At 36.2% G+C, this 12064-nt stretch overlaps 1 protein-coding gene across 1 annotated transcript in view; it reads right to left on the bottom strand.

The window, feature by feature from the left end:
* The window catches only part of LOC308645891 (uncharacterized protein), a 400184-nt gene that overhangs the window by 200370 nt on the left and 187750 nt on the right, over positions 1-12064 (bottom strand). The window contains exons 4-5 of the mRNA XM_081288333.1: positions 1008-1118; positions 127-198 (exon numbers count right to left, since the gene is read on the bottom strand). Of these exons, the coding sequence (XP_081144459.1) occupies positions 127-198; positions 1008-1118 (183 nt within the window). The remainder of the gene's footprint in view (positions 1-126; positions 199-1007; positions 1119-12064) is intronic.

Here is a 12064-nt window from a genome sequence, read left to right on the forward strand (position 1 = left end):
TAAAGGAAGAGGGACAACTGAAGGCCTTCCCACATTCCTTACATTCATAGTTTGCCTTTTCACTATGAATTTTCATATGTGCTCTGAACATGGAGGAACAACTGAAGGCCTTTATACATTCATTACATTCATATGGTTTTTCTCCATTGTTGTCTTGAAGAGCAACTAATTCCTTAGTATTAAGTAGAGACTCAAACCCTGAAACAAAAAAATAAAAGAAAATAAAGTTACCTATGAGCAAAGCACTTTGAGCAGTGCAGCTGTTTCAGGACTTCATTATTAATAGACACAAGGATCAAAAGTAAAACAGATAACTAAAAAATATTTCCATGAAACCATAGTACAGTAACATTACCATAGTATGGTAACACATGCTTGTAATCTAAGCTATTTGGGAGGCTGAGATAGGAGGTTCACAAGTTCAAGGACAGCCTCAACAACTTAGACCCAGACTCAAAATAAAAAAGGGTATGGGATATAGCTCAGTGGTAAAGCACTCCTGGGTTCCCCAGTGCTGAAAAATAAAAAATAGTTCTATGAAGAATGAAAGTGATGGTAACATGACCAGTAAAAATGATTGGGACCAGAGACATGAAAAATTGGGCTTCATATGAATCAAAATGCATTCTGCTATCATGTATAACAAATTAGAACAAATAAATGAATAATTTTTTTAAAAAAGAAAGTTTATGTTAAAATTTTTCTGTTAACTTGATATTTCATATTAGTATAGAAAATATATTAAAATTTTTCATTAATAATTTTTTAAAAATTACTAGGCGAGGAAAACAAAAAGGATAAAATACACATACCAAATACAAACTTTAAAAAAGCAAATATGGAGATCTTTGCCAAGAACAAGGAAAGTATGAGAAGACAGATAAACAGTCAAAATAGTCCTCTGAGGCGTCTGTGGATAATGAGCCTCCTCAGACAAAACAAACTTTTGCTTTATTTCTATTTTATTTTTTTCTCCTCCCAGGCCAGTTTCTCCCAGGGATTCTTGCCTTCCTGGTGCTGCTCCGTACAGATGCTCTGGATATGTTCTGTCTTCACTGTCTGCAGTTCCTCCTCTTGTTCCCACTGGGAGATCAGATTGGGTGTGAGTACTGAGTATCCTGCACACAAGGAAAGGAATATCATGAGGGAAAGTAATGAAGAATCACAAATATCTTTCCATAAGATTGGGTCAAACTTTGGTCTTCTGATACTCTAAAGACAGAGAAGGATGAGTTTAACTGAAACAAAATGTCAAATCCATTGAAGAAAAAAAAGGCAAAGGAGGGAGGGAGAAGAAGGAAGAAAGAAAAGAAAAACAGACAAGGTAAAAGAAAAAGCTGAGATGTGGGGGGAAAGGCAGCCTCTAATGTGAAGAAATGATCTGAATCTGGTGACACAAGCCTATAATCCCAGGGTGGGATTGGGAGGCTGGAGGATCATGAAGTCAAGGCCAACCTCAGCAACTTAGCAAGATCCTGTTTCAAAGCAAAGAAAAACAAAATTTTAAAGGATTGGGGATGTAGCTCATGGTAAAGTGCCCCTAGGTGTTCAATTCCCAGCACAGAAAGACAAAGAAAAAAACATTGATCTGGGCTGGGATTGTAGTTCAGTGGTAGAGCACTTGCCTAGCATGTGCAAGGTGCTGAGATTGATCCTCACCACCACATAAAAATAAATAAAATAAAGGTGTTAAAAAATTACTTAAAAAAATGAAAGCTTGACCTAAATTCACAGTGGAACCTCAATATTATTATAAGATGATCTGACACAGCCATAATATATTTTTAATATTTTTTTAGTTATAGTTGGACACAATACCTTTATTTTATCAGGTTGAACAGGGTTTCACCAAAAGTCATGTCCAAATATATCAATGGAACAGAATAGAGAGCACAGACACAGATCTACATAAGTAAAGTTGGCCCTTTATATCTGTGAATTCAAGCAACCATGGATAGAAAATACAATAGGAAAAAATTACATCTGTATTAAACATGTATTTTTTTGTGCTTATGTCCAAATCAATACAGTACAAAAATAATTATGAATAAGATAGGATAGATAGTAAAACAGGCAGACAGTTAAGAAAATGCACTCCCGCACACCAAAAAAAAAAAAAAAGAGAGAGAGAGAGAGAGAGAAAGATTTTAAATGAAGAGGCTATTTCACAAAACTAACCTATAGAAAACATTCCAAACATTACAGCCAACTTCTTTGTCCCGGGTGGCAGGAAAAAGGAGGTAGGGCCGACCTGAGTGAAGACTACAGACTCAAGGCCTAATTAATCAGAATGTCACAGACCAAACCAAGAGCCTTGGCACTTTTCCAATACTTGCTTAGGCATAGGTGTTGACCAATAGTATTGGCACTTTTTCGAGACATGATTAGCATAGATACTGACCAATACCCTTAGTATCTTTCCAAGACCTGATTAGCACAGATATTGATGAATGCCTCATACAGTAGCTATTTAAGTCCCTAGACTAGTACACTTAAGTGGAAACCTACTCTCAAGTTCCCCTCTCAGCCCCTGAGAGTTCTGCTTCTTTTCTTTTCAGCTATAGAAATACTACACCTTCACTCTTGCCTTCTGTTGTCTGTGGATTTGTCTTCAAATCTGTGCATACGAACCTGGAAAAAAAAATGGCAGCCAGCTGCTCAGGTCTGCCATTGAGAGCTACAACACACTGCTCAGTAATACGGAAGAAGAGTCAGGTTCTGCCAGCTCTGACCCATGGAGCTGACCAGAGAGGCATTTCCCTGCTGTGATTAATTGCAATACTAAAATGGGCTCTCTCAGCTGCAGAGGCATGTAACTTATGTGGACCTACAGACCAGCAGAGTGGAGAATCTGGTTTCATTTCAAACTCCAGTTTCAATTACATAGCACTTACATTTTGTCAGGCCCACTAAACATAATCAAGAGATGATGTAAAGTATATGAGAGCTTAGGCTGTATACCAGGGAATTTTAATTAAGAGATTTTGACCATCCACAGATGTAGATCTCTGGGAGATACTAGTATCAAATCCCTACAGACCAAGCAATAACTATGTACTCAACTGATCTTTGACAAAGAATTGACAGCAACACAATGGAGAAAAGATAGCCTTTTCCACAAATGCTGTTAGAACACTGGACATACCCACATAAAATACCCTTCACAAACATTAATTTAAAATGGATCACAGATCTGAATATAAAACATAAAACTAGAAAAATTGTACAAGATACAAGGAGAAAATCTAGCTGACTTTGGATTTGGCTATGACTTTTTTGATACTATATTAAAGGTATGATCAATGAGAAAGAGATTGATACAATACACCCCATTAAAATTAAAATTCCTGCTCTGTGAAAGATAATATCTAGAGAAAGAAAAGATAAGCTATGCCAACAAGAAGACATTTGCAAGAAATTTCTCTGGTAAGAGGATGTTTCACAAATATTTATCTGATAAGAAACAGTTTTCCTGTTCTTTACACAAAGAATGCTTTAAAAATATATATATATTTATTTCTTAGTTGCACACAATACCTTTTATTGTTTATTTATTTTTAATGTGGTTCTGGGGATCGAATCAGGGCCTCGCACGTGTGAAGTGAGCGCTCTACCACTGAGCAATAACCCCAGCCCAGAATGCTTTTTTTTAACATATTTTTATTAGTGTCTTATCACATATATAATATTCCAATTCATTTTGACACAACCATACATGCATGGAATTAATGTGCTCCATTTCAATTCCCAGTACTTCTCCTTTCCTTTCCCTCCTCCCTTTCCCTGTCCCCTTCCTCTCCTCTACTGGTCTTCCTTCTATTTACCTACTGTTTTAATTCCTGCTTTATAGATACACACAACAGTGAAAGTCACTGTGGTATATTCCTATATGTGCACAGCACAACTTGGCCAGGTGCACGTTGCAGTCCCCTCTTTACCTCTTCCTCCTTCCTTCCCATCTGCCTCCTACCTATCCTACCCTTTTGATTTTCATAGGCACCCTCTGCCTGTTTCCCTCTTATTTTGCTCAAGCTTCCACACACAAGAGAAAACATTGGATGCTTGGCTCTCTGAATATGGGTTATTTCACTTAACATGATATTTTCCATTTCCATCCATTTACCAGCAAATGCCATAATTTCATTCTTCTTTATGGAAGAATAAAAACCCATGTGTCGAATGCTGCTGCCTCTGATTCTACTGCTGCCAGCCTGAGGTCACCTGGAGGTCTTCTTTCTGGGCTGCTGCAGAAGCCAATGCTGTGCCCGGAGGTCTCCTTTCTGGAAATGGCCTGGTTACCCCTGAGTCGATTCTGATGCTACCTCCATGGTCACTGCCACTGAACTGGAAGTCTCCTTTACTCAACCGCCACCTGCACCACTACCGCCATTGCTGTTGCCTCTGATTTCCCTACTGCTAGACTGAGATCACCTGGAGGTGTTCTTTCTGTGTGCTGCTGCCACAGAAAAAACTATGGATGCAACTGAAGCCCACATTGCTGCTGACCCCTGGAGATCACCTGGTGACGCTGCCCCTACAGCTGCAGTTGTAACTGCCAATGCAGCCACCACTACTGCTGCTACCACGGCCTAGAGGACTGCTACAGGGGAGATTCCAGGTTTGGTTGCATGTGGCTGCACCCATTTTGGGATACCAGCCAGGGCCTGGGACCTGGGTGCCAGCAGGTTTACCACCACAAGACCCTCTGTCTGGGGACTCCAATCAGGACCTGCAGGTCCAGTGTTGGGTTACCTGAGGGTGTGGAGGACCCTGGGGTCTTCCTGCTGAGAGTGCTAGTGGCCTGGGTATTGCGGCTGCATCTCTTGCTGTTGCTTGTTTGCATGAGTGTATTCCTGGTGGTCTCTCTGCAAGTAGGAGCAGCATTGAGGTCTTAGGACTACAAATGGCAGAGCCTGAGGTATTTGAAACCCAGGTTTGTAGGCTAGAGACTAGGTTTGCAAGGGCTGATCTGGGTTTGGTGATCCCGAGAGACGTCAGAGTCAGAGCTGAGAAACTGTTGAACACTGACAGAGACAGTTCAACTCTCCAGCAAGATTTATTTTATTTTTTGATTCACTAATCTCTCTACCATATTTAGAACAGGATGCTTTTTATGCTATTTTCTTTCCAACTTCTCTCCAATCAACAGCCAATCTCTGTCGGCTGCTCTTCCACTCTTCCTGTGAATTTTTACTTCTAGCTTCTCTCTTCCTCCCTCACAAATATTACATACTGCACTATTCTGTTCTCTCATCCACCCTTTGAAATTGTAAACCATTTTAACAAAATTTCTGTTTATACTATAGATAGTTATTAAATTCATCATTTTGGTTTAATGCGAGAAAGCAGTAGTTGCCTTAGAGGGAGCTACTAGTTTTAGGGTACGTATTATATGCTGAGTAACATTGATATTGGACTCACCATTAAAGTGAGGCTCTGGAAACCTTCAGACACCTAGACATTATAAGTCTACAGGGTAGATTTTATGCTACCTTAGATCCATACTTCTACATGAGAAAACACACTAACAACATGAAAAAAGTAAGGAAATAAAGAGCCCCAAACAAACCAAGATGCTTCAACAACAGAAGCCACTGATAACACAGTAGAAAAAATGTCCAAGAAGGAGTTCAGATTGCATATAGTTAAATTGATATAAAGAGTTAGAGATCATGGAAAAAAAAAAAAAAAAAGCAGAAATCCTTAAAAGCAAGGAATCAGTAAACCAAATTATAAATTCAATAAAAAGCATCACCAACAGAGTAGATCACTTGGAAGACAGAACCTCAGACAATGAAGAAAAAATCTATAATCTTAAAAGTAGAGTTGCCCATGAAGAGAAGATGGTAAGAAACCATGAACAGAACATCCAAGAATTAAGGGATAACGTGAAAAGAGCAGATTTAAGAGCTATTGGAATAGATGAAGGAGCAGAGATACAAACCAAAGGAATGCATAACTTTTAAATGATATAATAGTAAACAATTGCCCAATCTAAAGAATGGAACGGAAAAGTCAAATACAAGAGGCTTGTAGGACCCCCAAATGTACAAAATTACAGCAGACCCACACCAAGACACAGTATGCTAGAATGACTAACACAGAGAATAAAGAGAAAATCTTAAAGGCATGAGAAAAAAAAATCAAATTACATATAGAGGGAAACCAATTCAGATCTCAACTGATTTTTCAGCCCAGAAACTCAAAGCTAGGAGGTCCTGGAATAATATATTTCAGGCTCTGAAAGAAAATGGATGCCAACCAATAATTTTATATCCAACAAAATTAAGTTTCAGATTTGAAGATGAAATTAACACATTCCATAATAAACAAAAATTAAAAGAATTCACAATTAAAACGTCTATATTACAACACATTCTCAACAAAATATTCCATGAGGATGAAGTGGGGGAAAAAAAGTGAAAACCAGCACAGGGTGGATCTACACTAAAACAACACTCAACCAAATGAGAATCTAAGACAAATCAAAAACCAGAAAAAAATCAAAATGATAGGGAATACAAAATCAGATCACAATAATAACCTCGAATGTTAATGGCCTAAACTCATCTATCAAAAGACATAGACTGGCAGATTTTATTAAAAAGCAAGACCCAGCAATATGCTGTCTTGAAGAGACTCACCTCATGAGCAAAGACATCCACAGACTGAAGGTAAAATGATGGGGAAAACCTTATCACTCAAATTTTGCATTGTATAAACAAGCAGAGGTTTCCATTCTCATCTCAGTTAAGTAGACTTCAAACCAGAGTTAATCAGAAGAGATTATATATACTTCCCTTAAGAGGACATTTCATACCTCTATATGAAGGATATAACAATTACAAATATTCATGCCCCAAACAATGGAGCATCTATATACATCACACAAATGCTTCTCAATTTCAAGAGTCAAATAGACCACAATACAGTAATACTGGGTGACCTTAACATACCTCTCTCACTATGGGACAGATCTTCCAAAACAAAAACTAAATAAGGAAACTATAGAACTAAATAATACAATCAATAACTTAGACTTAACAGACATATATAGAATATTTCATCCATCAACGAGCTAATATACTTTCTTCTCAGCAGCATATGGCTCATTCTCTAAAACAGACTATAGCTTATGCCACAAAGCAAATCTTAGTAAATACAAAAAAAAAAAAAAAAACAGAGATAATGTCTTGCATTCTATGAGACCACATGGAATGAAATTAGAAATCAACAATAAAATAAAAATAGAAGTAACAAATGGAGACTAAGTAATACACAATTGAATGATGATGTACAGTAAAAGAAATCAAGAATGAAATAAAAAATTCTTAGAGGTAAATGAGAACACTGATAATCATATCAAAATCTCTGTAACACTATGAAGTCAGTACTCAGAGGAAAGTTTATTGCATCAAGCGCATTCATTAAAAGAATGAAAAGTCAACAAATAAATCACCTAACACTACATCTCAAAGCCCTAGGAAAAGAAAAACGAATCAACACCAAAAGCAGTAGAAGACAGGAAATAATTAAAATCAGAGCTGAAATTAATGAAATTGAAACAATTGGAAAAACTGACAAAACATAAAGTTGGTTCTTTGAAAAAATAAATAAAATAGATAAACCCCTGGCGATGCAAACAAAGAGAAAACTCCAAATTACTAAAATACAAGATGAAGAAGGAAATATCACAATGGAAACATCTGAAATACAGAAGATAATTACAAACTATTTTGAGAATTTATAATCTAATAAAATAGAAGATATTAAAGATATCAACAAACTTCTAACGATATGTGAACTACCCAAACTGAATGATGAGGTCATACATGCTTTAAATAGATCAATTTTCAAGTATAAAATACAAAACACCATTAAAAGCCTACTAACCAAGAAAAGCCCAGATCAGATGGACTCTCAGCTGAGTTCTACAAGACTTTCAAAGAAGAATAAATACTAATACTCTTCAAAGTATTCCATGAAATAGATAAGGAGGGAACCCTTCCAAACTCATTCTATGAGGCCAATATCACCCTGATAGCAAAACCAGACAAAGACACATCAAGGAAAGAAAACTTCAGACCAATATCCCTGATGAACACAGATGCAAAAGTTCAATAAAATTCTGGCAAATCACATACAAAAACATATTTAAAGATAGTGCACCACGATCAAGTGAGATTCATCTGAGAGATGCAAGGTTTGTTCCATATACAGAAATCAATAAATGTAATTCATTATTTTAATATACTTAACAACAAGAATCATATGATCATCTCAATAGATGCAGAAAAAGCATTTGACAAAATACAGCACACTTTCATGCTCAAAACACTAGAAAAACTAGAGATAGTAGGAACATATGTCAACATTGTAAAAGCTATATATGCTAAACCCAAGGCCAGCATCATTCTGAATGCAGAAAAACTGAAAGCATTCCCACTAAAAACCGGAGCAAGACAAGGATGTCCTCTTTCACCACTTCTATTCAACATCATCCTTGAAACTCTAGCCAGAGCAATTAGATAAAAGAAAGAAATTAAAGAAATACAAATAGATAAAGAAGAACTATCGCTATTTGTTGATGACATGATTCTATATCTAAAAGATCAAAGAAATTTACTAGAAAAATTCTAGAATAAGTGAATTCAGCAAAGCAGCAGGATATAAAATCAACACCCATAAGTCACACACATTCCTATACATCATCAATGAATCCACTGAAAGAGAAATTAGGAAAACTAACCTATACACAATAGCCCCCCCCCAAAAAAAAAACTGGGAATCAATCTAACAAAAAGACCTCTACCATGAAAACCATAGAACACTAAAGAAAGAAATTGAAGAAAATTTCAGCAGATGAAAATATCTCCCATGCTCCTAGACAGGCAGAATTAATATCGTCAAAATGGCCTTACTACCAAAAGCATTATTCAGATTCAATGCAATACCTATTAAAATCCCAAAGACATTCTTCATAGAAATAGAAAAAGCAATCATGAAATTTATTTGGAAAAATAAGAGACCCAGAATAGCTAAAGCAATCATTAGCAAGAAAAGTGAAGCAGGTGGCATCACAATACCAGATCTTAAACTATACTACACAGCTATAGTAACAAAAGACAGTAGATTGATACAAGTCTATTTTGGCACCAAAATAGACTTGTATCAACCAATGATACAGAATACAGGACACAGAGACAAACCCACATAAATACAGTTATCTCCTACTAGACAAGAATGCCAAAAACAATCACTGGAGAAAAGATAGCCTATTCAACAAGTGGTACGGCAAACACTGGAAATCCATATGTAGCAAAATGAAATTAAACCTCTATCTCTCACCCTGCGCAAAAAAATCAACTCAAAGTAGATAAAAAAACTTAGACACTAGAACAGAGACCCAATGCCTAATAGAAGAAAAAAATAGGCCCAAATATTCACCACATTGGACTAGGATATAACTTCCTTAACAAGACTCCTAAAATGCAAGAAGCAAAGTCAAAATAATCAACAAATAGGATGGATTCAAATTAAAAAGCTTCTTCTCTCAAAGGAAACAATTAATATCGCGAAGAGAGAGCCTACAGATTGGGAGAAAATCTTTACCACATGCAACTCCAATAAAGCATTAATCTCTACAATATATAAAGAACTAAAAAACTTGATACCAAAAAACCAAATAACCCAATCAATAAATGGGCTAAGGAACTAAATAGACACTTCACAGAAGAAGAAATACAATCAATCAACAATTTGCATTTCTTCTTTTTTTTAACAAATAATCTTTTTTTTAATATATTTATTTTATTTATTTATTTTTATGTGGTGCTAAGAATCCAAACCAGGGCCTCGCACGTGATAGGCGAGCTCTCTACTGCTGAACCACAATCCCAGCCCACATTTTGTCTTTTGAAAAATCTGTGTAGTCCCTTTTGCCCATTTCTTGACTGGGTTATTTGGTTTTTGTTTGCTTTGGATTTTTGTTTGTTTGTTTCTTTTGTTCTGCTGTTGAATTTTTTTCTTCCTTGTATATTCTGGATGTTAATCCCCTGTCAGAGGAGTAGGTGGAAAACATTTTCTCTCATCCTGAAGGCTGTCTCTTCGCACTTAATCATTTCTTTCACTGCGTTATACAAAGAAATCTTAAAGATCAATAATGAGAACAAAAAAATACCATAAAAATATAGCCAAAGACCTAAACAAACACTTAAACAAATACAGACAAATGGCAAGTAAAAAAGTAAAAGTATGCTCCACATCCAAAAATCACCCAGGAAAAACAAAACAGTGACATACCTCTACACACCTTATTGAACAGCCAAAATCCAGAAAATTGACAATACCAAATATTGGCAAAAATGTAGAGAAACAGGAACTCTCATTCATTCAAATGCAAAATGGTACAGCTACTTACGAAGACAATCTGGTGGTTTCTTATAAAATTAAAAATACGCTTACCATGGGGCTGGGGCTAGCGCTCGCCTAGCACATGTGAGACGCTGGGTTCAATATTGGCACCACATAAAAATAAATAAATAAAGATATTGTGTCCATCTAAAAAATAAATATTTTTAAAAAAAGCTCTTCTTACCATATGATCCAGCAATTAAATTGTGTCCCTTAGCATTTATCCAAGGACTCAAAACTGCACACAAAAGGCTACACGTTTATGAGACCATAATTCATACTTGTCAAAACCTGAAAGCATCCAAGATGCCCTTTAGTAAACGGGATAATAAATAAACTGTGGCACATTTATAATATATAATATTATTCAACAGTAAAAGAAAAATCATAAAAAGACATGAACGAAACATTACTGAGTGAAATAGGCCAATCTGAACAAGCTACACACTATATAAATTCGAACTTTATGACATTCCACAAAAGATAAAAAATATACAGATAATATAAAGACCAGTGGCTGCCAAAGGGTTAAGACAGAGTAAGGGATTAAAAAGTGAGAGCACAGAAAATTTTTAGGGGAATAAAACTACTCTATGTATTACTATGATGGTACATATCATTGTACATTTGCCCAAAGCCATGCAATGTACAACACCACAAATGAACCTTAATATAGGCTACTATATTAAGTAGTAATATAGGCTATGGACTCTAGTTAATGATGAAGATGTGTCAATGTACGTCCATCATTTGTAAATTAAACATGGACCATTCTGGTGTAAGATGTTCATAGTGAAAGGGGCTGTCTGTGTTGTGAGGACAGTAGTTGTTAGAAATCTCTCTACCTTCCAGTTAATTTTCCTTAGAAATTGAAACTGCTCTAAAAATTAAACCCTGTTACTCTGGGGCATGGTGGTGCACACGTATAACACCAGCTATTCAGGAGGCTGAGGCAGGAAGATCCCAAATTTGAAACCAACTTGGGCAACTTAGCAAGACCTTTTCACAAAATAAAAAAGAGCTGGGGATTTCGCTCAGTGGTAGAGAGCCCCTCGGTTAAATTCTCAGTACCACATAAACACAGACATACATACATACATATGTGCATACGTACAAATGTACATACACACGTACATTTTTTTAAAGACTATTTTGAAAATGTTCACCCATATTCAGAATGTTGCCTTATATGGAAACAAGGTCTTTGTCAATATAGTAAAGTTAAGATGAGGTTATTCTGGATTAAGATGGACCCTAAATCCAATAACTGATGTCCCTATATGGACAGAGATTAGACACAGGTAAACAGGGAAGGTAATGGTGGAGGCAGAGACTGGAGTGATACATCTATAAACAAAAAGGACTGCCAGCAACCAACAGAAGCTAGAAAGAGACAGAGAGAGACTTTTTCCTTAGAGCCTTTAGAAAGAATATAGCTCTGCTGACATCTGGTTTCACACTCCCAGATATCAGAAATATGAAAGAATAAAAATTTCTATACTTTTTACCAACCAGTTTATGGTACTTGTTCATAGACAGCCTAAGAAACCAATACAATCTACCCCATAGACTCATCTCTAAATCTCCAAAAAGCACAAATTCTCGAATAGGTACTTTCTAATGCCCTCTTACTAAGATGCCCCTCGACTCC

Source organism: Spermophilus citellus (genome assembly GCF_964194105.1).
Source record: "Spermophilus citellus genome assembly, chromosome: 3".
Classification (NCBI taxonomy): Eukaryota; Metazoa; Chordata; class Mammalia; order Rodentia; family Sciuridae; genus Spermophilus; species Spermophilus citellus.